Source organism: Marmota monax, unplaced genomic scaffold (genome assembly GCF_021218885.2).
Source record: "Marmota monax isolate L192 unplaced genomic scaffold, Marmota_monax_Labrador192_F-V1.1 WCK01_AAM20220418_F8-fsc00024, whole genome shotgun sequence".
NCBI lineage: Eukaryota > Metazoa > Chordata > Mammalia > Rodentia > Sciuridae > Marmota > Marmota monax.
This window is the reverse complement of record NW_026695224.1, coordinates 20252079-20279010: the sequence shown is the minus strand read 5'-3', so window position 1 is coordinate 20279010 and position 26932 is coordinate 20252079. Positions and strand designations below refer to the sequence as shown.

Genomic DNA, 26932 nt, shown 5'->3' with positions numbered 1-26932 from the left:
GATAGCTAAGGTAGCTCCATCCCCTAGTCACTCTTATCAGAAATTTTGGTGCTTCTTCAACTTTCTCTCTCCTTCCATCACTGCTTCCAAACTCAAACTCTGAGTTACCAAACTCAAGCTCCCTCAAAGGTGTCTCTTTCTCTCTCCATCTCTACTGCCTAAGCTTTGGGCCTGCAATATTCACCCAAATGAATTCCTCTTTCCATCCCATTCCCCATACTGCTCTCAGCAAGTATTCCAAAATACAACCTGATCTTCTTTCTCCCACTTAACATTTTAATTACTCAGAAAATAATGTACAAAGTTTTAGAAGTAAGGCAACAGTGTTGAGCCCTTATTCTGTAGCAGACACATATTTCATGCAATCTCAAGCAGCCCTAAGATAAAGATATTATATAGTGACATGAATATTATTTAACAAGGCATGTGGTATTATACTACAGGTTGGTGAAGTAAAATAGCATGGCCAAGTTAAGAAGTGGTGAAGCCCATACTTAAGCCCATGTTCCTCTTCCTGTGTTTTATTCCAACTCTTTACAATGTGATTTCCACTGACCTTTCAGCACCTTCTCTCACCACCTACTTTGGTGATACTGGGAATTAAATTCAGATATACTCTACCAGTGAGCTACAACCCAAGCTTTTCATTTTTTTCAAGACATGGTCTTGCCAAGTTGCCCAATATAGTCTTGAACTTGCTATCTTTCTGGGTTAGCCTCCTGAGAAGCTGGGATTACAGATATGTACCACCATGCCTGGCTATGCTATAATTTTTTATACCTGTCTCTTCCATAAAACTGCACATTCCTTAAGGATGGAAAACCAATTTTCTCCATCTTGGTTTCCACAGTCCTAGCACAGTGTTTGCAAGTTGAAATTGCTTAATGATTGCTCAGTAACTACAACCACATACTTTCAAACCTTCCTTCTAAGGGGGAAAAAAAGCATTTTTCTTTTTCTTTTTTACTCAAGAGAATCTGCCTATGTAAGTGGGTCACCATTTCAGTGATACAAAAATTTCATCAACTCCACTAGTACTGAATCTTGGGTCTTCTTTACAATACTAGATAGATCTTCTGAGACTGGTAAGGCAGCTATAAATGTCTGGCACTCCAATGGGCATGACTGTACCTAACTCTACAGATACCTTCCTGGTTAAACAGACCTGCTCATGAATAACACCAGCTATGATCATTAAGCACTGAGTGACAGTCTACTGGAGCCATCCCAGCATGGATTACAGGCATCTGCTTTGAGAAGAGCGCACAATCCAGCTGTAGTCCCAACTATGAACCTGCCCTTGTTACCTGGCAATCTCCTGGTGGTAGTCATAGTGTTCATCCTCTTCCAGCCACTCAACAGATCCTGTAGTGGGATTGGCTCGCCCACAGAAGACCTTCATGGTGCCACGAGCTCCCCAGTGTCTGGATAGAAAAGCAGCCTTGCCAGTTTGCTTCTTAAGAACAGATCTGATGGTCAGAAATCTATTCAATCATGGTACCCAAAAATGAGGAGAGGACAATAAAACAAAAGGTGAGAAAAAAGAATTAAGAAATTGACAAAAATATCAAAGTCATTGAAGTATTTGTTAATCACTATTTTCATCTTTCCATCAAGATTTAATTGATCTTGCCAAGCAGGAAGATTGCAAGTTCAAAGTCACTCAGCAATTCAACAAGGCCCTAAGCAACTCAGCAAAACCCTGATTTAAAAAAAAAAAAAAAAAAGGATTGGGAATTAGAAAACATGTTGCAGGGGTTCATGTGGGAAACAATCCCAAAACCCTTATCCTGTGGTCCATGTACAACCACTTCTGAAGTCATTTAAAATTCAAGATTGTAGTATAGAACTTTGTTCAATGGAATTCCTTTTCTGCCGGTGATACTGCTGTGGATAAAACCAGGAATACAATATCCTTTCAGAACTGTAGTCACTGGCTTTATAATTCTGTATAATTAATTCCTTGCAGTGTTGGGGATTGAACCGAGGACATCACATGGTAGGCAAGTGCTCTACCACTGAGCTACACCCCTAGTCTCAAATAAATGTTGTTAGATGGGAACCATGCCCTGTATTAACAATTTTATGAATGACTGAACTTCTGGGTAAACACTTCCATGGATAAATCCCTCATATATTAGTATGACTTGTCCTCTTTCAGAAGGAGCACTCACTTCAGATTCAGGAGACATTCTCTGACCCTTTCCACATCCTCCAGAAGCTATGAACTCACATTTGAGGAATGAATGGAAATCATCAAGCCAAACCCTAATTGTATTACTAGTCAGATTTCAGTTACTCGTTCAAAACTTCTCTATAGCAGACACTGTGTTAGGGACTGGGATAAATAGGACCACCATTATAAGACAGAGGAGGTCCTTGACCCCTTAGAGAACAGACTCTATGTGAATGCAAGAAAGGAAGTGTACAGGGCACATTTAAAAAGAATAGTTACAGAAGGACTCTGAAGAAGACAACATTCAAGTTGCGAGCCTGCATCGCAAGCCAGGCTAAAAGTTAGGGACATAGTTTTTATATGCCAGGAATGCTTACCCCAACTTTCCAAGGGCCATAAACTAAAGTAGAAAGAACAAGATGCATAAAGAAAATGTGATAAAAGCCTGAATGAATGAAGCGCTTCCGCACAAGAAATAATAGGAGATTAGAAGTGAGCTTCTAGCTTCAGGCCTGGCCTGCTCCCTACAGAGTCAGTAAGTCACAATGAACAGCAGGGATGTAGGAAGAGAAGGGTGGGAAAGGACAGGAGAAGGGAAGACATAGCTGAATAGCTTTTGTATTTGGAAAAAAAAATTTCAAAAACAAAACTTTTCTTATTTTATTTGTCATCCTAGGGATCCACCCCAGGGCCCTCGCACATGCTAGGCAAGTGCTGACCACTGAGCTACATTCTCAGTCTCCCCCTACCCCACCCTACTTTTTTTTTTTTTTTTTGTCAATGGAGAGTAAGGTGTGAGGAAATCTGGACCTGGTGTGAGAGAGGGGTAGGGTCAGTGAGAAGTCAGGGCCTATCAGGAGCAGGTGGAAGTGACCTCTTTTTTAGGGGCAGTGTTAGTAAATCCAGCTACCTGAGGATGGGGGAAAGCAGGTATTTTGAGAGGCAAGAGGAAGCTCTTGATTAGGAGCCTAAGCATCAGAGCCTGGCGGCCAAAGGGAGAGTTGGCAAAATCTGAGACTCAAGGAGCTGGAGGGGAAATAGGGAGGGCCAGGAGCAAAGGACAAAGCTGAGAGGTCAGCCAGGGTGCAGAGGACCCTGAGTCCTGGCTAAGGTTTCTGACTGTGTCCCCAGGGCCATGGGAAACCAGAGAGGGAGCACTGGTTGGGAGTTCTTTGGTTATGTTAAAGGCAAAATTACAGCAAATTTAATGATAGATTCCATTGGCTTCTATTCTACAGACTAGAATGCAAATCCCCTGGGCCAGCTGTGGACTTTGTAAGGTGGGAACAGGGAAAGAGAACAATAGAAAACAAGAGCCTAGTAGTTAGGATCAGGTTGCTCCAGGCTGCTACATTTGATAAGGTTTGAAGCCCCTGGGACTTCCTTACTACCCTGACTCAGGTAGGCTGGAATCTCCCGTTTCCAGGAAAACTTGTCTGTTTGGGGATCTAACTGCCTCCTGAAAGTCCCAGTTTGATTACATGGTATGTAGCATGAGTCACTCCATTTTGGTTTGGCCTGGCCTTTTGGGACCCAGTTCAGGAACTCAGTCCAAAACAATGCCCAGGCCCTCCCTCCCATCATTTTTACCTTTAACAATGAAAAGCAATAAAAGTTGTTTTGGGGAGTGTAGCCCAGTGGTGGAGTGCCTGTCTAGCCTGCAGGACTTCCTGCCTTTGACCCCAATACCACAACAACAGAAGATAAAAAGGCAAAACCCAAGGCTGGGGCTGAGGCTCAGGGGTAGAGCACCTGCCTGGCATATGCGAGGCCCTGGGTTCCATTCTCAGCACCACATATAAGTAAATAAATAAAGTAAAAATCCATTGACAACTAAAAAATTAAAAAAAAAAAAAGAAAAAGGCAAAACCAAACAAAAATAGGGAGCCAAGAGAAGAATTTGGCCTGCAGGCTGTATTTGCTGAACTCTATTTCAGACTTTCCTTTTTTCAGTCCTGAGGGTTGAACTCAGGGTCTCACATAGGCAAAGTAAACACTCTACCACTGAGCGATATCCCTAGAACATTTTCATCTTGAGACTGGGTCTTACTAGGTTGTCAGTTGGCCTCCAACATGGGATCCTCCTGCCTCAGCCTCCCAATTAGTTGTGGTGATACATACCACAGATCCCCCTGATCCTTCTTTTAGATAATTCAAGTCATCCCATCTCTTTGTGATTTTTTTTTTTTTTTTTTTTTTTGAGACAGGGTCTCCCTATATTGCCCAGGCAGGCCTCAAACTCTTGAGTTCAAGGGAATCTCCTTCTCCTTCTTTTTTTTTTTTTTTTTCTGTACCAGGATTGAACCCAGGGACACTTAACCACTGAGCCACATTCCCACCCCTATTTTGTATTTTATTTAGAAAGAAGGTCTCACTGAGTTACTTAGTGCCGCGCTTTTGCTGAGGCTGGCTCTGAATTCGCAATCCTCCTGCCTTAGCCTCCTGAGCTGCTGGGATTTCAGAGATGAGACACCATGCCTAGCTCCCAGCCCTTTTTTATATTTTATTTAGAGACAAGGTCTTGCTGAATTGCTTAGGACATTGCTAAATTGCTAAGGCTGGCTTTGAACTTGCCATCCTCCTGCCTCGGCCTCTTGAGCAGCTGTGATTACAGGCATGCACCATGGCACCTAGCAAGGGAATCTTCTTGTACCGGCCTCCTAAATAACCTCCCCATTAGCTACAGACCCATGCCTCAGCACCCAGCATATTACACATTTTTGTTCGTGTTTGTTTTATCCAGTGCTCAAGATGGAACCCAAGCCTTAAGCATGCTAGGCAAGTGCTTTACCACTGAGTTACATTTCCAGCAACACTGCCATTCTGTATAAATTATATAAACAAAATATTGACCAAAAAATGATAGAAAATAATCATTGCTGCAAATATATTGCAATTATTCAATGGTAGTTATACTAGATGTCAGAAAATAATTCAAACTTTTTGGTGTATCTGGCATGCATGAGGCCCTGAGTTCAATCCCCAGCAATAAAAAGAAATAATGGAAATACTAAAAAAAAAAAAAAAAAAAAAAAAAGTGAGCTTCTACAAAATACACGTGGCCTTTCGATTTCCAAAAGCATTCTATTCTAAGTGCAACAGGAGTCACCCAAGGGTTTTAAGCAGAAGCATGTCTACATCAGGTGCCCACTTTTGCAGGGCCACTCCTGGTTACGGCGTTGGGTATATGAAATGGTGTTCAACGACACTGACTAGAAAAGGCGAGTCATCAGAGCTTTTTAATCGAGGAACAGTGGCCCAGTTCGTGGTGCGAGGCACCAAGCAAGAGTGCTGTCTGTAACACAGGCCTCGTCCTGTGCTCAGCCACCGGCCCACCGAAGGCATTGCTAACCGGACTGAAAAGCCAGGGCTGGCCTGAAAACACACTCTCCTGCCGGCCAGGGCGCTCCGAGCAGCCACATGCGTACTCAGGAAAGGTCCGGAACAGGGGCACACCGCGGCATCCGAGTACGCCCACGCCAGACACCTCCACCCAAGCCTGAGGCAGAGGACACTACGCCAGTTGTCGCCGGGACTCCAACTACGACCCCACCTTCCCAGCACGCCCAGCTTCTCACCCGGCGCAAGAACCACTCGGCTTACTATCGCCGCCGCCGCTACCGCCATCTTGCCGTGGTCAGCGTGTGGGGCGGGACCTTCGGGCGTCCACGGGGCGGGACCTGGAGCACAACTGGAGGGTTCTCCCGACGCATCCCTCGCCTTCCCACAGTGCTTCGCGACAGCCGCTATGGAGGCCGGCAGGACTGCAGTGCTGCGGGTGAAGCGGAAGCGCACCGCGGAGCCAGCCGAGGCTCTTGTGCTTGCTTGTAAGCGCCTTCGGAGCGGCGATGTCGATGTCGAGTCGGCTGCTCAGAAGACACCGGAGGGTCTGGAGAGAGCGGCGGAGAATAATGTCTTCCAGTTGGTGGCCACCGTGCACTCTCAGGTATTGGGCGGTGATGGAATTTGTGTGGAGGGGATCTTGGGTCGCTGCCGGGATGGAACCGGATCTCCAACCCCCTTGCTGACGCTACCCTATCTTCCCCTGCTGCTCTCCAGGAGGAGCCAGTCCAGGAGCTCGTGCGGGCTGCCTTGCGCCCTTCCCGGGGCAGCCAGCAGCGTATCCGCCGCGATCTCCGCGCCTCAGCTCGCGATGTGCGGAAAGAAGGCCGCTACCGGGTGGTCTCCAGCCGCCGATCCTCAGGGACCTCCGGCAGCCTGGAGTCCGTGTACGCGCCAGGAACCCCAAAAGCTGCTGGGGACGCAGACTTTCAGCTATTGGACCTGGTACATGAGGAGGAAGACCCAGAGGCTGACACCACGGCCTCCTTCAAAGTGAGTATGCATCAGGAAGTGGGTGCTGGACATCTTTGGTGGTAATACCAGAAAGAGTCTGCGCAGAGGGCAGCACTTAGTTAAGTGGCCGCACATAGCTTAACCTTAGGAATAGATTTTACCGATTTGATTTTTTACTCTACACGTATTTACTCAGCGAGTGCCTATGTGCCAGGTATTGTTCTTAAATTGTATGCATACAACAGTGAGGACAGAGAAGAAAACATTCAAGCAGAGGAGAAAAACGTTAGCGAGTAAATTGTTAGAAGGGGACAAAGGCGAGAAAGCGTGGTGCCAATTTTGTGAAAAAAGCCTTTCAAGTAAAGACTTGAAAGTGAATGGCAAGGCTGGGCGCGGTGGCACACCCCTATAATCCCAGCAGCTCAGGAGGCAGAGGCCGATCTTAGGAAGATCCTGTCTGTACATATAGTATTTTAAAAGGGCTGAGGACGTGGATCAGTAGTTAAGAGCCCCTAGGTTCAATCCATAATACTAAAAAATAATAAAAAAGGAAGGAAGGAAGGGAAGGAATGATGACAGGGCATTGGTTGGGGGGCGGGGGCTTTCAAGGCAGAGGACCTGCAAGGGCAAAGGCCCTAAAGCTGAATTTGTGTGGTGTTCAGTGGACCAACAGGTCTGGACCTGTGTGTTAGAGCTAAACCTTTCCCCATAAAGAGCTTTGCTCAAGAGCCTGCACAAAAACTTGCATCTGTAGTTTCATTGACTTTGATGGGAGAATCCTCTGAACCTGTAAATGACAACCTCAGTCTCCCTGTGTGCTTTGACCATGGGACACTCTCCACTTTCTCATGAGGTATCTGGTTTGAGCTATGCAGCTTCCTGTGATGAATCTGTTGAGGGGCATTCCACAGCACATCCCCCTAGTTTCCATACCTACTTGTGCTATAGGACCCTGGATAAGACATCTTATAAGCACTGGACTACATCTTACCTGGACTAGACCTATTCTGGGACATTTCATTCAAGCTATTCTTTTGAGCAGAAAAGATAGGTGAATCAATTTGTGATTTAAAAAGAGGTCAGTGCCCGCCATGGTAGTGCACATCTATAATCCCAGTGACTCAGGAGAGGAGGCAGAGATGAGAGGATTGCAAGGGACAGGCCAGCCTCACCAACTTAGCAAAATCCCATCTCAAAATAAAAATAAGGGCTGGGAATGTAGCTCAGTGGTAAAGTGCCCCTGGGTTCAATCCCTAATACCATTAAAAAAAAAAAAATGATGTCAGTGGGGCAAGCCAAAGAATGAGCAATGGTAGTGGTCCCCAGGAGTTGACTGTAGGCCTCTAAAGGTGGCCTCACAAAATGCCAGCCCATTTTATGGTCAGCAGTAGAGGTGGATTGGGTCTGTGGATCCCTAATGGGAAAACATCATGCCAAAGGAACTCAGAGAAGATCTAGATCTGTAGAAGCAGGTTTGACTCAGAGCTTGGGAACAAGCTGGCCAATTTATCTAACTCCCTTTGCCTCTTTTTAGGCCAGTGTTCTCATGTGTTTTTGTTCTGTTTTCTTGGGGGTTTTTTTTTGTTTTTTTTTTTTAAGTTGTAAATGGACACAAATCTTTATTTAAATATTCATTTATTTTTATATGGTGCTGAGGATTGAACCCAGGGCCTCACATGTGTAAGACAAGTGCTCTGCCACTGAGCTACAACCCCAGCTCCCATGTGTTTTTTTGTGTCAGCCAAGATCAAAAGAGCAGGAGGAATTCTTAATAGGTTTTTATTCAAAAAGAAGGACTACCCGTTAGTTTTACAGACATTCTGGATTTCTTTTATTTTGTAAAAATACCTCACACGTGCAAGGCAGGCACTTTACCACTGAGCTACAGCCCCAGCCTGAGAATAAGAATCTTAAATATTAACAGAACTGTAACAGGCCTTCTTTCACACAACTCTTCGGTTCCTCATGGAAAACGTTTTGAGTCATGCCTGTATTATGTTTTCACAGACATCTGACCCAGATGTGATCCTCTGCAATTCTGTAGAGATGATCCGCGAGCAGTTGACTGTATCTGAGGATGGACCAGGAGTCGGGCACCAAGAGGAACAAAAGCACGATGACTATGTGTATGACATTTACTACTTGGAGATGGCCACTCCAGGGTGGATTGAGAATATCCTCTCTGTGCAGCCCTACAGCCAGGAGTGGGACCTGGTAAGGAGGTCAATGAAGGGAGAAGGGCATGTGGCTAGCTAAACTTTTTCTTTGGTTAGGGTGCTTTGCCTCTCCGGGCTTCACTTCTCATCATTTTTCTTGTTCTTACTTAAAAGGAAAAACTTATTCTAGATTGGTTTTGTTGTTATTGTTGTTTTGTTTTGGTAAGACTGGGGATTGAACCCAGGGCCTGGCACACACTAAGCAAGCTCTCAACCACTGTGGTACATCCTCAACCTTTTTAATTTTAATTTGGGACAGGGTGTATCTAAGTTGATTATGCTGGCCTTGAACTGGGATACACCTGCATCAGCCTCCAGAGTAGCTTGGATTACAGGCATATGCCCCTGTGCCCAGCAGGAAATAAATTTTTCACATGGCAGTAAAAATTTACTCTAAACGTCTTTTAGAAACCTGAGTTTAGTGTAGGAAATTTTGGGAAATACCCCCAAATTTTCTTTCTCTACCATTGAACAGTATTTCCAAGGGGACTGATGAGGGTTGATATTTTTTAGAAGCACTGATAATTTTTGCTCATAATCTTTTACAAGGTTTACAAAATTATCTTCATTGTTTATGGCTACCTGTTTATAGCTATCCACTTTAGAGGGTAAATATGTATAAGGGCTTAAATAAAATCAAAGTAAAAACATTTTTTTTTTTTTGGTACTGGGAATTGAACCCAAGGAGACTTCACTACTGAGCAACATCCCCAGTCCCTTTTCTTTTTCTTTTGAGACAGGATCTCACTAAGTTACCCAGGATGGCCTTGAACTTGTAATCCTCTTTCCTCTCCCTCCCAAGTTACCAGGATTGGTGTGCACCACTACATCTGGCAAAATCAGACATTCTTAACATGAATGAGAACAAAAGCTTTTATTTATTTATTTATTTAGGGTGCTGAGGAATTAACCCAGGGGCACTTAACCACTAAGCCACATTCCAGCCCTTTTTAAATTTTTATTAATTTATTTAGGCACTGAGGATTGAACCCAGGTCCTCATGCATGCTGGGCAAGGACTCTACCACTGAGCCACACCCTTTTTTATTTTTTAATTTTGAGACAGGGTCTCTCTAAGTTGCTGAGACTGGCTTCAACTTGTGATCCTCTTGCCTCAGCCTCATGAGTAGCTGGGATTACCGGTGTGCACAGAAGTTTTTATTTTAATTGTATTAAAAGAGGAGAAAACTTTGGATGATGAAAGCTAACATCCTAACACCATATTCTTAAATTTTAATATGATTAATGAGAAAGATGTAGTTGGCACCTGATATACTCAAATTGTAAGAGTTAAGTACCTTCTCTTGTACCTGCACTGTACCCATAGTTTTGCTGTCAGGCATCCACCATGGACCACTACATAGTTCCTACTCCTGCCTTTGTGCACCTCCTCATATTGTGTTTTAGTTCTGACCTTTGGCATCACCCACAATCCATAAAATTCCTCTCCCATCTGGTGGCCCTCCAGGAGTTTGAAGATTGCTGTCATTACCTGCTCAGAGCTGTGGCTCCTCTGCATTCCATTCTGGTGGAGTTGACTCATCTCCTCTTAGCCTAAGATTATCATAGTCCCTTGTATAGCAGTTGAACTAACTCCTAATCTGCCTTTTTCACATGGTACTTTCACCTGAATCTCCCCAGTATCCTAATAGCTTCCTCCAAAGAGCATACCCTTAAGATGATTTGACTTAGACTCATGTTTGTGTTGAGATGTGCAGGTAAATGATGATCAACAACCAGATGACATTTATGAAGACGAAGATGATGAGAACAGTGAGAATAATTGGCGCAACGAGTACCCAGAGGAAGAGAGCAGTGATGGTGATGATTCCAGAGGTAGGTGGAAGACTGGATAGGGAGGGACTGATAAGATCCAAGTCTGAGATGAAGGCAATTGACAGGTACATCTCAACTGATTTCCTTCTCTGCCATTGAACTGTATTTCCAGGAGGACTGCTGGGAGCATAATGTCAGTCAGGCCTGGGTTCAGATCCTTAGTTCTGTCATTGCCTTCTTATGACTCTTATGCAGGTTACTCCAATGAGCCTCATTTCTCCTTCAGAAAATGAGACAATACTGCACCAACTTCAGTGGTTGGGATTTAGTTAAAACATCTAGCCCGATGCCCCTCTCCCTGCTCCTATCTAGGAATAATGAAGAAAGAGGGTTGCCAGTAGGGATAGGCCCAGGATTTTCACAAGTCTGTCAAATAATTTCAAAAAATTTCTACATTTCCAATTCTTTAGAGAATGATATAACACAGTCGTAGTATTTAGGGGAAGAAGGAGGAAGGATATCCTGGCAACTCAGTTTCTTTGGTGACTACATTCTTCTGAGTACAGCCAATAAAAATAATTTTTTGATGTCTCATAATAAAGAATTTTACCAAAGGGGAAAGTGACAAAATACTCCCAGTATTAGGGACTTGGTTAGATGGTGGGAATGAATACTTTTAAAATGTTCTACATTCTAGATTTTATTTACTGAAAAAGTATTTTATAATGGGGAACAAAAAATTAGACCTTTTTGAGAAGGGAAGGAGTTCTTGCCCTATAAAATCATAGAGTAAGAATCCATTCCTGGTGTCTCCATCTAGACTCTGATGAATATAACAGCCTCAGTGAAGAGGAAAGAGGCAGCAGCAGGCGACTGGTATGGAGCAAGTACCCTCTGGATGTACAGAAGGAGTTTGGCTATGACAACCCCCACGACCTGGATTCAGATTGATGGTCTTGTGATATCCAGGAGGTTCTACCACAGGCCTTTGAGGGCTCTGTGACTGGTATCAACTGACCTAGCAACATGCTCTTAGGATTCCTAGCTGAACATGTGGAAGGAAAAAGCAGACCCAATAGTACCACCCCAGCAGTGAAAACTTAAGGGAGTACATCTTTTCTACTCACAGTAGGCTACTTGACCTCTATCAAAAGAGACCCTACCATCTGGGGGAAAAAAAAAAATGGAAGTTCCTTTCACTTCCTGGCCCAGGCATTTTTCCTAATATTCCAGTTCTCCCATGCTGAAGCTAGAAGGGAAGGAGAGACACTTGTTTCATTAGCAGTAATGTTCTGCTTCCTCCCACCCCACTCCAGGCTGCCTACCTGCAGTAAAAGCCTGCTCTCTTCGATAGAGGGATCTAGAAGGGCTACAGTGGGTCCCTTGCAGGGCACAACCCAGTTATAACAACTATTAGGGCAGAATGTGGAATCTGAGCTGGGAGGTTTTAGTCAATAAGTCTCTGTCCTCCCTGCTTCGGACTTCAATAATGGTTGTAAAGATTGCTGTTGTCCTTTGGTAATGGGGCCAAGACACAATGCATATGAATGTGATACTATTTAATAAAGATTAACTTTTAATATGGAAGCAAGCAATTTTTCAAAAACTTTTCCCCCTTTTTTTTTGCAGTTCTGGGAACTGAACCCAGGAGTACTCTACCACTAAGCAACACCTCCAGCCCTTTTTATTTTTTTGAGACAGGGTCTCACTAAATGACTAGCCTCAAACTTATCATTCTCCTTCCTTTAGCCTAATAAGTAGCTGGGATTATAAATAAGCACTAACACACCCAACTCTTCAAAACCTTTTAAATCTGAATATCTTAGGTGTTTTTCCATTGACATTCCCCCATAAAAAAAAAAATGGGGGGTTAATGAGGTAGAAATTACAGAATTAACCTTAGACATGAAGATCTCACAGCAAGGGAGGATGAAGTAAGCATAACCTGAACTTGGCTTTCTATCGAGAAGTGTTTCTTACCAAAACAGTAATTGTTCTTCAGTATCTGTGGGTGACTGATTCAAAAACCTCCTGTGGATACCAAAATCCACAGATGCTCAAGTCCCTTGTATAAAATGACATAATATTTGCATATAACCTACACACATCCTTCAAATACTTTGTCATCTCCAGATTATTTATAAAATCTAATGCAGGCAGGCACTGTGGCACACCCCTGTAATCCCAACAGCTCACAAGGCTCAGGCAGGAGGACCACAAGTTCAAAGCCAGCCTCAGCAACCTAGCAAGGCCCTAAGTGGCTCAGTGGTTGAGTGCCCCTGGTTCAAACTCCAGTACCAAAACAACCAAAAAAAAAAAAAAAAGAGTGCAATATACATAGCTGATATACTGTATTTGGGGAATAATGACAAAAACTATGTTTAGTATAAGTAGTTTTTTTTTTCTACAAAAAAAATATTTTTAATCTACAGTTAGTTGAATCCATGAATGCAAAATTTATGGATAGGGAAAACAAACTATATATGAACAGAACAAATTTTGGTGCCCAAACTTTAAATCTCTTGTAAGCAATCTCTATCCCTACTCTTTTCAAAATCCCAGCTGCCTTAACTGTTTGGCATTGATTCTAGTCAAATAGAATTTTGTGCAGTGATAAATGTTCTATATCTATACTCTCTAATAGTAGCCACTAGCCACATGTGGCCGTTGAGCACTTGCAATCTGATTAGTGCAACTGAGAAACTGAATTTTTTTTTTCTTTCTTTTTTTCTACTGAACCTAGAGCCTTACACACATTAGGCAAGTGCTGTGCCACTGAGCTACATCTCAGCCCTTTTTAATTTTTTTTAAAATTTCGAGAAAGGGTCTCACTAAGAGCTGGCCTCAGATTTGGACTCCTCTCGCCTGTTTGCTGAGTAGCTGAGATTACCATACTTGGCCATGAATTTTTTACTTTGTTTTAACTAGCTACATTAGCTACTAGGTAGCACAGGTCTAGAGAAACACATAAAACTTTCCATTTGAGGTAGCCATCTCACCCTATTTCTCTATCACATAGGAAAGTGAAATATACAGGAAAAAGTCTTCTTCTCATCCCTTTCAAGATTTTATAGGTTTCTCTACTTGTCCCTTCCTACTTCTACCCATTCTTTTACTTTATGTCCATTTTATAAGCACTTACCTACATTTGTTCCTATCTACATGGAATTGTTAAATCTGCTAAAATTATTAGGCTCTGTACTCAGGCTATTACTGCAGCTAATTAAACCTAAACACAGGCTTAATACTAGTCATCTTAGTCTCCTTCTGTAGACACAGAAATGAAGGATTAAAAACCACTTTGCCATTTTAATGTACTCACTGCTGTTTATGTGTTCATTAAGTTTCATCAACATTAAAGGGCTGACAGCTTCACAAACTACCTACTGAAAAGGGTACAAACTGTACCATTGCAAAAGGGATTAGCACACCAGGAGAAGGATTTAGTAAGATTTAACAAAGACCTGGTGGGAACTAATTCCACTATGAAACTTGAGTCTGTAGGGTGTCTGGCTTCCCTCCCACAGAAGGGTTTCTAAGAGAAGTTTGTACCCAACACCGAGGAAGAATGTTGTCATCCTTCAGTAATGAGAGGAAGATGACATGGCTCACTAAGCAAGCACTCAGCACCTGAAGTGTGGTGTCCCTTCTTCTGAGAAGCCACTGGGGGGCGGCACATTCCTGGGAGAAGCTGGTTATTGGGTGGAAAACTAAAGCCAGAGTCAAGGATCCTCAGATAAGCATAATACTTAAAGGATTAGCTCCAGAGGAGCCCTGGGATGGTGCCAGCTCAGCTCAGACAGAAATCATATTTATATAGTTTAGGCAAGTCAGCCTTTGCACAAGACTCCTTGTCATCAGACAGGAATTTGGTATACAAATCCCCAACCCATGACAGTAGGAATGTCCCCCCATATTCTCATAGATGCATGCCCTGAACCAAAGACAACTGATCATGCTCCCCTAAAACTTTATTAAGCAAGTATATGTCCAAGGTAATTACCTTGTCTGCAACTGGGGTCAGTTTGGTGAAGAATGATCAGAAGGAAAGATTGCCCCACAGTTCTTGTCTTCACTGTCGACCAATTCCAAAATCTAAAGACAAGATGTCCATGGGATGTGCCAGACCAACAAGTTCTTCTGGGCCTAAGATGACAGTATCTGGGGGCATCCCAGAACAGTTGTATAATCCAATGCAGCCATGAAGGAAGATCCCATTAGGCCAAACCTGCTGCTCTGGACTGACCTGGTGGCCCAACTTAAGCACCAAAGTTAGTTGCTTTCCATTCTTGAAAGTTAGCTGAGGTGCCAGATTGAGGTTGAAGTAGCTTTTCCCCTAGAGTCTTCACTGATCTCCACAGGAAAAAAAATAGAAGTCCCACAAGTACCAAGTGCTTCCTGAGACTGCAGCCCTGCAAGGCCTCAGGGGCAAGGGAAGGTGGGCAGGAAAGGAGTGCACTATCCCTGTGACCCACACTGAGGCAGCTTGGAGTGTAAACAAAGCCTGGTGCCAATAACAGAAGCCAGGATGCAGCCTGGTGTGAGGTTTTCAGAAAAAGAAAATGACTACTTTCAGCACCAGAGTGGGCTTGCTTGGGTCTGCACAGCAGTCCCTCACACTGGCCCTTTCAGAAAGGAACAAGTTATTTGATGACTTGGGTCCATAAGATGTTCCCCCAAATTACTGATAGTGGATAGATTTCAGGTGACCCTCCTGAATTCCAGAATATTTCAGCCCTCTCAAACTTCATACCAGAAACCCAGAGATTAACTGTATCAACTAGAACAATGACCTAAGGTTTCAATAAAATAAAGGATTATCCTTCAAAAATATTAGTATTACCAGATTTCTGACTCATAAATTTGTTCATATCTACTTGTCAGACCTGAGCCAGTTGCTAGTAACACAAGACCTATCTATAAACTAAAGTATATGTCCATGATTTTAAAAATCCTTAAAGTTCACTTTTGCAGGTAAGACTCAACTGAAGATTGTGTGAAAGTGAACACAAAATCTATTATCAGAATCTGATTTACCACCACTTTGAGACATCTCTCAGGGCAGAGAGACTCGGTTTGGGGTATTTTGAATTTTTAAACACACACAAACTATTATTTCCTATACATTAATGAACATTCTTTTGCTAGAATTGGTGTTCCAGGTTAAATATCAATAAGTAAAGGAATACTGGAATTTGAATTTGGTGGTAGCAGTGGCAGTGTCCAGTTAGCCACAGAGCTGCTCCCCCTTAGCTGGAACAGGGAGGTCTTCCCCAGCCCTTATTTTGGGACTGCAGCCTCTGCCAAAGCATCATAGTTCCAGCTAGGAAGGTACAGGTAGGCAGGTGGCCAAAATCAACTCATTACAGAGCCAGAAGCTTGCCTCTTTTCTTAAGGATTTTGACCATAAGTGCAAATGTGTTCCAGGAAAATTCAGTCAGGCAGGACCTCCTCCAAAAGAAGGCTAATCTGTATACAGCAAAATCCTGTGGCTCCCTAAGCACATGGACACAAATGAGAAGTCAACCTTGACAATATGGAACTTCAGTGGCCACCATTGAGACCATGAACAGCCTTCCTCCTGTCAAGCTTATTGTTTGAGTGTGAAGTTCCATTACACAGAATAGTATTTCTCTTGTGGAATTCAGGAAAGGGGAGACACTGTTCCCACATCAGTTAAATAAACCTTGCTGTTTGCGCCTCCCCAAAAACAAACAAGGAATATAACCCTCTTCCCAGGGAAGAATTCTGAGCCAGAGGAAGAAATGGTAGCATTTTGAGCCTCTAACATCAGGAGGTTGCACCTGGTCAGAGGAAAGCTCCCATAAAGTATCCTCACTTTAGAGACTTTTGGTTCAAACTTCACATGCTGTGAACCACAATCAGAGCCATCAATCTAGCACTTCCTCTCCTCTGTAGCAACTTACCCAGTATGTCAGAGGTGCACCTACTCACACTGCAAAACTAAACAACCATTCCCCTGTTCCCCAACCCCCCTCTACCCTGAGGTCCCCACCTTCAGGTATCCCCAACCCTGAGTCTCCTCCCATAGCTTACCAATGAGTGAGCACTGGCCCTGAGTCCCCTTACAGAATGTGGCTCAATAGGCTCCTTTAATTCAGGAGGGCTAGGCCCACATAGTCTTGTTATCTGGACTTTGGTGGTTATGGCCACAGGTGGCCAGCTTTCCAGGCCTCAGGGAATGTCACCTCTGGCCTCTAGTCAGTTTTCCTCTCAATCTTTTTCTCTTCAGTTACATCTAGCTCAGTCAGGACACAAAAGCAAAGTTGCTGGGTGATTCTGGTGATGGTAGCTAAATGAAAACAAAGAATCATAGGTTTTAGCAAACACATTTAGCTGCAGCCCCAACCTGAACAAACTGAAGGCTAAAAGCACATTTGTGGCTCCTTTCCCACCTGTCCCTTAGGTACCCTGGGCCAGGCTTCACCCCTCCCCACTATCCAGCCTCCTTGTCCTCATTCCATACCCAGCCAGTCTGAGGCATGACCACTTGTTTTCCTTGTACTGTCAAGAGATAATGCTTTAACCCCCAAATAGGACTCTAAAATCAGAACTAAAGAGATCATGTCAAGATCAAAAGAAAAGTCTTGTGAGCAGCCAGGTCTCATCCTCCAAAAAATCACCAGCAGTGGCAAGGGGAGTAGTTAGCCCCTGTGGGAACCTGTGCACATGTGTATATAGCCAATAAGTGATGGGACAAAGAAACTCACCCAGGACATTCCGAAGAAAGAGAGGCCTCCGGGATTCTGGAAGGTAAACACCCACGAAGTAGACAGGGACCCCGGAGAGGGCAATCCCAATGCCAATGAGAGAATTGATGGTGTCACTGAAGAGAGGCACAATCACCAGAAACAAGGAGCATATGCAGAACACGATGGGAAAAAATAGGCTCAGCTGAAATGGAGGGGGGTGAGATATTAAATGAGATGAGATAAGGGAATAGGGCATGGGTAAGAAGGCATACTAGGGAGAGGGCCCCCACTTCCTTGTCTGCACAGAGCTGCTGACCTTGAGTGGCCGGGGCCGATCGGGCTCCTTCCAGCGAAGGTAGAGCTGTCCAACAACAGACAGGCCCACAAAGAACCAGTAGCTGAAGCTGAAGTAGTTGATGAGCAGGAAAACATCCTCCACGGTGAGGTAGATGAGTGTCATTGTACACTGGGGGAAGCAGCAAGGGAGAGGAGGGGAATATTATCACCAAAAGCCCACCCCAGGAGAGTCCACCTTCCAGCAATCATCAGATCTGATGTAGCTTCACCAGATTATCTCTGGTTTTCAGTGACCTCTTGGTATTATATACACCTGTTCTTCACATGAATCTTCAAGGCAGCGCCTCACCTTCTTCTGTTAGGCCCTTCCTACAATCAGTGCCTCCTTTCTTGTTGCAAGCACTTCAATAGCAAGGCAAGTTCTCTCCTCTTCTGATGGCAGAACTTGCCCTCTAGAACTTGCCCTCAATGCACCAACCTCAACATGAATCACACTCTACCCTAGGAAGATGCTAAACTTGGATTGTTTGGCTTCAGAAATGCAGATTAGCACCAGGTGTGGTGGCACAGGCTTGTAAATCTCAGCTACTAGAGAGACTGAGGCAGAAGTATCACAAGTTTCAGGCCTGTCTGTGCTATCTAGCTATCTATTTTTACGGTACTGGGATTGAACCCAGGGACTTTTAAAGATTTGTATTTTGAGGGTTGGGGATGTGGCTCAAGTGGTAGCGTGCTTGCCTGGCATGCATGCGGCCCAGGTTCAATCCTCAGCACCACATACAAACAAAGATCTTGTGTCCGCCGAAAATTGAAAAAAAGATTCTCTCTCTCTCTCTCTCAAAAAAAAAAAAAAAAAAAAAAGATTTGTATTTTGAGACAGGATCTCACTAAATTGCTGAAGCTGGTCTCAAATTTATGATCCTCCTGCCTCAGCCTCCTGAGTAGCTGGGATTTCAGGCATGCACCAGTACACCCAGCTCCACCTGGGCAATTTAACAAGACCCTGTCTCAAAAATAAAATTTAAAAGAAAAGGGCTTAGAGATAGAATGCTCCTGGACTCAATCCCCAGTATGAAAAAAGCAGATTAGCAAAATGGATCCATACCTCCAAGAGAGGTGGGGTGAGGGGTGGGTATGACAGAACTTGCCCTCTAGAACAAAGAATCCTGGAGGAGGACAAACCCACATAAATACAATTATCTCATACTAGACAAAGGAGCCAAAAACATACATTGGAGAAAAGACTCTTCAACAGATGGTGCTGAGAAAACTAGAAATCCATATGTAGCAAAATGAAACTTAAACCCATGTCTCTCACCATGCACAAAATTCAGCTCAAAGTGGATCAAGGACCTAGGAATTAGACCAAAGACCCTGTGCCTAATAGAAGAAAAAGTAAGCCAAAATCTTCATCATGTCAGATTAGGCCCTGACTTCCTTAACAAGACTCCTAAAGCACAAGAAATAATCTCAAGAATCAATAAATGGGATGGATTCAAACTAAAAAGCTTCTTCTCAGCAAAAGAAACAATCGATGAAGTGAAGAAAGAGCCTACATTCTGGAAGCTAATTTTTGCCACATGCATGTCAAATAGAGCACTAATCCCCTGGATATATAAAGAACTCAAAAAAAAAAAAAATGGGCTAAGGAGCTGTGCTATCTTTTCCAGAAGAATATATACAATCAATCAACAAATATATGACAAAATGTTCTATGTTTCTAGTAATTAGAGAAATGCAAATCAAAACTAAGATTTCATCTCACGCCAGTCAGAATGGTATCAAGAATACCAACAATAAGTGTTGGCGAGGATGTGGGGGAAAAGGCACACTCATACATTGCTGGTGGAACTGCAAATTGGTGTGCCACTCTGGAAAACAATATGGAGATTCCTTAGAAAACTTGGAATGGAACCACCATTTGACCCAGCTATCCCACTCCTCAGTCATACCCAATGGACTTAAAATCAGCACACTATAATAAGGCAGCCACATCAATGTTTATAGCAGCTCAATTCACAATAGCTAAACTGTGGAGCCAACCTAGATGCCCTTCAATAGATGAATGGATAAAGAAACGGGTATATATAAACAATGGAATATTACTCAGCATTAAAAGAGAATAAAATCATGGCATTTGCAGGTAAATGGATGGAGTTGGAGAATATCATGCTAAGAGAAACAAACCAATCCAAAAACCAAAGGCCTAATGTTCTCTCTGATGATAAGTGGATGCTGATCCATAATGGCGGGGAACAGGGAAAAATGGAGGAACTTTGATTGGGCAAAGGGGAGGAACAAGAGGAGAGAGTATGGGAGTAGTAAAGATGATGAAATGTGATGGGCATTATTACCCTAGGTACATGTATGAGTGCACATATGGTGCGAGGCTACATCACGTATAATCAGAGAAATCAAAAGTTGTGCTGCAGTTGTGTACAATGAATCAAAATGCATTCAGTTGACATATATACCTATTTAAAATAAATAAATAAATTTTATTTAAAAAAAAAAAAAGAAGAAGAATCCTGGGGGACAAGAGTCAGGGACTACAGTCCTGAGACAGTTTGGGTTTGCTTAAACTCAAGTATGAAGAATTCTCCCTACCTAAAATTACCCCAAATTATCAACAAAAGATTTAAAAATTTAAAGAGATAAGTGAGGACCTTGTATTAAGGGATGTAGCTCAGTAGTAGAATGTGCTAGCATGCAAAAGACATTGGGTTTCATCCCCACAATGCAAAATATATGATGAACTGCTTTTCAAATCTCAGAGTAAGCCTTTCTCTGGGTCCCTGTTTGTTATGATTTGGATATGAGGTGCTCCCCACAAAGCTCCTATGTTAATGCAGGAATGTTCAGAGGTAAAGTGATTGAATTCTAAGAGCTGTAATCTAATCCATCGTAGTATGAATGGGCCGGGTGGTGGGGTGTGGCTGGAGGAGGTGGTCACTTGGCTAGGTGTTCTGGAAGTGTGCATTTTCCCTGCAGTCTCTTCCCTCTCTTTCTCTGAGCTTCCTTGCTGCCATGAAGGAAGCTCTTCTGCTGGACTCTTCCCCCATGATGTGCTGCCTCACCTTAGGCCCAAATTAATAAAATTGGCCGTCTGTGGACTGAGATCTCTGAAACTGTGAGCGCCAAATAAAATTTTCCTCCTCTAAGTTGTTCTTTTTGGGTATTTTGGTTTCAAGGGGGAAAAAAAACAAGGGACTAAAACACTCTTCCATATAAAACACCCTAGTTAGAATTAGGAGCCCTACACAGACATGCCCAAGCCCATACTGCCCCCAACAAAGCTTACATTGAACAACAAAGCTGGGATGGGTGTAAAACGCTCAATGTGAATCATAGACAGAAGATCTGGGAGGTGGCCCTCACGTGAGCCCACGAAGAACAACCTGGAGGGGTAAGAAATGTGTAAACATGTTTCTTTTAGTGAGCCATACTCCTCACTTGGACAAAAAAAGCCTAGAGCCCCAGAAAAAGGGGACAGTCTCCCAGGCTCTATGCATGCCCAACTCATTAGTCATAATACCCACAGATGCCTCCACCCTTAGCCATAAGCCCCTCACTAATACCCTAGAACCACCCCCCAATCATTATCCACTGACCGCCCCAGGCCATCAGCAATGGAATTTGCTATCCCCCACAGATACCCACTCTTCTCTCAACCAGATATCTCACCAACATCCCACAGATGCCACACCCTGCCATTCCAGAACACCTAGCACAACAATCCATTTCCCAGGGATACCTCCACTCTGCCATATTACAAATTCATAGCCAACCCAATGGCTTTTAAAGAAGAGCTGCCAGATTTCTATTTGTGCTCAGAGTATATCTTCCCCAAGTACCTGATATATGATAGGCCAAGGTGAGTATAGGGATCAAAGAGAGAACCCAGGCCTCCACTCTATACCTAATGAGCTTTATCAACTGAAAAACAGACGAGTATGAAAATGAAATGGTACCCAGCAGCATCAGAGTGCATAGCACTCATTCACTAGGCTTGAGGGTTGGCTGAGGGAGCAAAAAGTTTTACAAAGATGACCACATCTGGGCTAGAAGAAGAACTAGAGTTTGCCAGGAGTGGGTAGGTGGGGAACCAACATGTACGAAGGTAAAAGAGCTTGGAGGCATGAAAGAGCACTGCTTCTTTGAATGCTGATGCTACAATTCAAAGACCCAGGATGAAGTATACAAGGAGGGAGTTCCTGGAATTACCTGTATAAAAAGGCCCAGCTGGGAGCCAGTTGTGACTTTGAAATAAAGACCTGTTAGGACTTACTGCCCTCTGGTGACCCCTGGTGGCATCATGGTGGCCACACTAAAGCAGGAAGATGCTAGGGTATGAAAGAAAGGCCAGACAAGGTCATCCATTACAATTGTTCCATAATATCAGAGCCCTAAAGGTGGGTACCAAGGTTGAAGAATGAACAAGACAGATAGCATAACCTCAAGCATTGTACTGTGACTGTATGTGTGTGTATGTTTATGTGCAAGTTTGAGCTGGGGGGAACAGGGTGGCACCAAGGGAAAAAAATCAAGATACCAAGTAGCCAAGTAAGAAAAAACATGGGGCACAACTGGAGAGAAATCCCATGTGGAGTTCACAGTAAGTCTGAGATACTTGGGGGCCATCTCACAGAGTCCTAGGGTCAGTGACATCACCTGGAAAGACATTATAAGGCAAGATATTGGAATTTGTTCATTAGGCTAATAATTTGTACTAGATAGAGGAGAAATATGACAAAGGGCATGCTGGAAGAGGAGAGGAGGCAAAGATGTACGAAGCCTCAAATAGCTGACAAAGCAAAGAAGACAAAGCAAAAAAGATAACACAGGCAGCAACTTTGACATCATTCTCCAAGTGTCCTCCACCCCCTTACTGCCAATGCCACAAGACGACCGAGAGAGGTGAGAAAGCACCCACTATCTGGGACAACTGGCAGAGCCAAGTGAGATGTCTTGGAGCGTCAGTAAACATGAGGCTATGGGGAGTACCATGTTGGGTGGGGCACCCTGTGAAGAGCCACACCAGGCTAAGTTGAGGGAGAATGACACTATGTTTTCCGGGGGGGGGGGGGGGGGGGCGGGGTGAGGGGGTGGGCATTGAACTCGGGGCACTCAGCCACTGAACCACATCCCCAGCCCTATTTTTTATTTTATTTAGAGACAGGGTCTCACTGAGTTGCTTAGCGCCTCATCGTTGCTGAGGCTGGCTTGGAACTCACAATCCTCCTTCCTCAGTCTTCCGAGCTGCTGGGATTACAGGTGTGCGCCATCATGCTGGATACACTATATTCTTTACTAAGGCCCTGAAAACTCTATTACTCTGGTTGCCCCAGAGATGCCACAGATACATATATTGGTGTGTAAAAACTAGTAAAAAGAATGAATGGGACAAAGCTTTTACTGATTCATCCTTCTGTGTGTTCATGTGGCAAATATATATTAAATGCTACACTCCTGGCCCTGGGGACAAAACCATTTATAGGATAAATGGATGAATAATCAGAAAAGAAGTCTTCTTCTCAGTTATCAAATGTCTCAGAAGCCAGGCAAATAGTTTCAGAAAGAGAAAGTGTTCAGCATCACTTGCTTCAGAGGTCCAGTTGAATGAGGACTGAAGACAGGCTAAAAGGAAGGTATTCTTAATAAGAATATTTGTCAAGGGCTAGGGTTGTGGCTCAGTGGTAGAGTGCTCACCTAGCATGTGTGAGGCACTGGGTTCAATCCTCAGCACCACATAAAAAAATAAATAAACAAAATAAAGATATTGTGTTCATCTACAACTAAAACAGAAATTCTTAAAAAAAAAAAAAAAGAATATCTGTCAAGTAACAGAAGCCAAACTATAAGTGGAAAATGAAATGTTGACTACTGTTCTCAAGTACATACCAGGGATAAGGGTGGAGTATGTATTTAATATATGTAGGGATCTAGTTCAATCCCAAGCAGACACCCACACACAGTGTTTCATGTAAGGGGAAAAGGAGAGATGGGAAAAGCTGTGACTTCTCTAAGTAGAAATAAGAGAAAGTCATGGAGAGCTGGCTCCAAGTGAACATCCACCAAAGAGATGGGATAAGTGATGAAGCAAATGCTTAAAAAAAGGGGAAGTGCTAACCCCTGAGGCCAGCTAATGGAAGGAGACATAATTCTTTATCTGCATCAATAGGAAGACAGCTCTGTGCACTGAGAGAAGAGCAGGAGCCTACTTAACAGCCTCAGTGTTCTCTGTGAAGTGAGGGGCAGAGTCATCCTGTTTGCAGCACTAGTACCTGGTATATACCAAATGCTCAGTTATTAATTTATTGAAAGTACAAATCCTGGGACTTTAGTATAACCCACAAGGAGCCTAAAACTTGGTACCTGCCACGGTCACTACTATAAGCTATTTCCTTCCTCCCCTATACCCTTACCATCCATCCTAACATCAGACAGAAACATGAGGTACCAGTATACAAATGTTTGCACAAAAACAAACACATGCTCCCACACAAGAGAGTTTCTGCCTATAAGAGGGACAGAAAAAAGACAATCTCTTATACCTACAGCTCTAGAAAATTAAATGTTGTAGAGTATTATTGGTAAAGCTGAGATACATACCTTGATGAAGCAAAGATAGATGCATTGAGGCCCCCAAAGCAGGACAGGGCAACAGCAATAGGGATGGTCCAGCTGAACATGCCAAATGTCTGGTCAGCAAATGTCTGGTGGCAGAGCACAGAAGGGGCACTCAACACAGGACAGGGTTTCAAATCCTGTGCATTGACAATCTCAGGACAAAAGTAGTCACTGCTGAACAGCCCACCATCTGGCCTAGACCCATCCCGTCCGTCATCTTTCAGAGCTGGAGTAGTTGCAGAGGAGAGACTAGGCCATTTACGGGGGCTGAGGATCATAAGATGAGAAGAAAATGAGGTTTCCAAGAGACTCACCACAGCCACTGCATCACTGTTAAGGACATCCGAAATGTTCAGCATTGTGTAATAGGCCACGTTGGTCAGGATGTAGATAAACGTCACAATTGGCATAGAAATCCCAATGGCCAAGGGCAAATTTCTGTCAGGACAAGTGAGATAGAACCTAGAACCCCACCTAGAACCCACCTCTCCTAGGGATCAAAGTTCAGTAAGTCTCTAGGGAAATTTTCCTAACATTTAATAGTTCCCTGGCCTCTAAGTCTTTGAGGCAGTCTTTCCCCATGTGGCCTAGAGTGGGTATACATCCAGTGCCCCTGGGCTCTTTCTATTGAGAAATACAGAAAATCCTTGCCACAGAAGGTCCAATGAGTCCCACAGGGTTCATAATCCTTCTGTATCTATCATCTCAGGACAAATCCAAGGAGCGATTTAGTCCTATGGAGACCAGAAGCCAGACTAGGGGACCAGCTGGCCAGAAGCAGCTCAGGTTTCACAGGCTGCAGTCTCAGCAGCAGAGTGTAAGGTCTTGACACCTCAGACCCAGCTGGATCTGCTGCTGCCCACTGAAGACCTCTCCTCTAGGAAGGTCCCTGGGGACCCTCCAGTGCAAACATGAGGGTGATAACCAAGGGCTTTCCCACCATCACTCACTCCCACTCTCTAACCTCCAACCCCTCCTAACTGGAGAAGGGTAATAGAGAGAAGAGGGAATGAGAGGCAGAGGGAAGACTGTGGGAAGAGGGCAATGTACCCATTATCAGCAGGAGTTCCAGCCAAGCTGGGGAGTTGAGAGTGTGATCTCGCCTTTACCTTTCTGGGTTTTTGATTTCTTCTGTTACAAAATTAAGGGTGTCCCAACCTGAGTAAGAGAAGAGGGCAGAGTAGAGGGCAAGAGAGAGGTTTCCCATGTCCCAGGAGGAACCCTCAAAGGCATCCTGAAAGTGCTCAGAGTGTCCTGTGGGGACAAAAGCAGGTGGGAATTCAGAGAGAAGAAAGAAGTTGAAGGAGAATAGGGAAAGGGGGATGGAAGGTGTATGGAGAAGAGGAAAAATGGGGAAGATAATAAGAAAGAGGAAAGGAAAATGAAAAAAAGCAAAAAAGGGGAGGAAAAAAAGGAGGGATAAGAAAAGACAGGGAAAATATAGGACAAGGGAAAGAAAAAAAATATATCATTTAGCACCAAAAGAACAACAACCACCAGTTCCCTGTACTCTACCACCCAACCCACATCCTCAGAAAAGCTCATATTCCTTCCGTAAAACTAGACAATCTCAGAAAAACAAAGGCATTGCCTCGGATGTGCCAATATTTTTTCTAAAACCCTAAGGAATTTCCATTTCCTGCAAATGACTCACAGCAGGCCACAACTCTTCTTCTATTTTTTATAACACCACAAGGCTTTCACATAAAGAGGTCATTTTCCACTACTCATTAGAACTTCCTGTGAGGATCTTGGCCCACATCACTGCACAATTTGGTCATGTGGGTTTATCAGTCTTGCAGAAAGGATCTGCCACTCCACTTGCAGTGGGTATGGTTGCACGGGGCAGGAAATCACAGGCTATACAGGAAATGAGATTTTCTTGTCTCTCATGGGGCCACACTCACTCTTCAGGGAGCCAACCCAGGCACCTGTCATTCTCTTTAGAGACCTCTGGAGACTACAAATCTGAAATCCCAGGGGGCAGCACCCTGCCACCCAGATCAGAGACCTTCTGGACACACTGAGGTTTTTTAACAGAACTCAGACTTCTAAGGAAGCTTGTAATAACCTGCTGCAGAAAGCCTAGATGCAGTTTTCAATATGGAAGAAAGGGCTAGGTGTGCAGTAAGAGCAGTGAAAATAGATATCCATCCTCCCGGGGTGTCAGTCATTGCACACAGTGGTTCCCTGAAGCACAGATTTTGGGAGGAGAATTACTCAACAATCACTGACACCAAGATGTTCTTGAGACTCCAAGGACACCCAGATGGCTGGCTGCACTTAGCATGAGTGCACAAAGGTCCTGGACTGATCACACAGGATACTTATTAAAAGCACAGCTTTTTGGATTTAAAACCAGCCAAAGCTTAAGCCAGGCACAGTGGTACATGCCTGTTATTCCAGTAACTTGGGAGGCTAAGGCAGGAGGATTGCAAGCAAGGTTAGCCTCAGCCACATAGTGAGACCCTCTCTCAAAATAAAAACTAAAAAGAACTCAGGCTGTAGCTCAGTGGTAAAGCACCCCTCCCCACCCTTATTTCAAACTCCAGTACCAAAACAAAACAAAAAACAACCAACCAAAGTATGATTCAATAGGTCTTATATGAGGGTCTCAGATCCTCATGGGGTGTAAACAGACACATTTAGGGATGGATGATCTAGAAAATGAGATCGTTAAATGAGGGAGAAATCCTTGGCTAAAGACCTCTCAGGACTTCTCTAAGGGCTCAGGAGATCTTAGGAGGCCTGTTACCCTCACTGCCAATCTGCTCTGATCTAGAAATGAAAAGCTTTTAAAAGCCTATGTAAGGAAAGACAGTGTCAGTT

The 26932-nt window shown here is 43.8% G+C and overlaps 3 protein-coding genes across 10 annotated transcripts in view; 1 reads left to right on the top strand and 2 right to left on the bottom strand.

Annotated features, from left to right (window-relative positions):
• Prmt7 (protein arginine methyltransferase 7) overlaps nucleotides 1–5892 on the bottom strand; it is a 50527-nt gene extending 44635 nt beyond the window's left edge. The window contains exons 1-2 of one of the 4 annotated variants that reach the window (XM_046434705.2): nucleotides 5755–5892; nucleotides 1308–1484 (exon numbers count right to left, since the gene is read on the bottom strand). In XM_046434705.2, the coding sequence (XP_046290661.1) occupies nucleotides 1308–1402 (95 nt within the window). In that variant the 5' untranslated portion in view covers nucleotides 1403–1484; nucleotides 5755–5892. Of the gene's footprint in view, nucleotides 1–1307; nucleotides 1485–5729 lie in introns of all 4 variants that reach the window. The other 3 variants (XM_046434707.2, XM_046434708.2, XM_046434704.1) reach the window with 3 other exon arrangements.
• A 2-nt stretch (nucleotides 5893–5894) lies between these two features.
• On the top strand, nucleotides 5895–13780 carry Slc7a6os (solute carrier family 7 member 6 opposite strand). The gene is made up of 5 exons (XM_046434715.2): nucleotides 5895–6122; nucleotides 6236–6511; nucleotides 8480–8686; nucleotides 10406–10523; nucleotides 11284–13780. The coding sequence occupies exons 1-5, from the start codon at nucleotides 5925–5927 to the stop codon at nucleotides 11412–11414; spliced, it is 930 nt and encodes a 309-aa protein (XP_046290671.1). The 5' UTR covers nucleotides 5895–5924; the 3' UTR covers nucleotides 11415–13780.
• A 636-nt stretch (nucleotides 13781–14416) lies between these two features.
• Nucleotides 14417–26932, bottom strand: part of Slc7a6 (solute carrier family 7 member 6) — a 50854-nt gene continuing 38338 nt past the window's right edge. For 3 of the 5 annotated variants that reach the window (XM_058575855.1, XM_058575856.1, XM_058575857.1), the window contains 6 exons: nucleotides 25213–25357; nucleotides 24086–24541; nucleotides 20775–20871; nucleotides 17493–17642; nucleotides 17195–17378; nucleotides 14417–16776 (listed from right to left, as the gene is read on the bottom strand). In XM_058575855.1, coding sequence (XP_058431838.1) covers nucleotides 16682–16776; nucleotides 17195–17378; nucleotides 17493–17642; nucleotides 20775–20871; nucleotides 24086–24541; nucleotides 25213–25357 — 1127 coding nt within the window. In that variant the 3' untranslated portion in view covers nucleotides 14417–16681. Of the gene's footprint in view, nucleotides 16777–17194; nucleotides 17379–17492; nucleotides 17643–20774; nucleotides 20872–24085; nucleotides 24542–25212; nucleotides 25358–26932 lie in introns of those variants that run through there. The other 2 variants (XM_046434713.2, XM_058575858.1) reach the window with 2 other exon arrangements.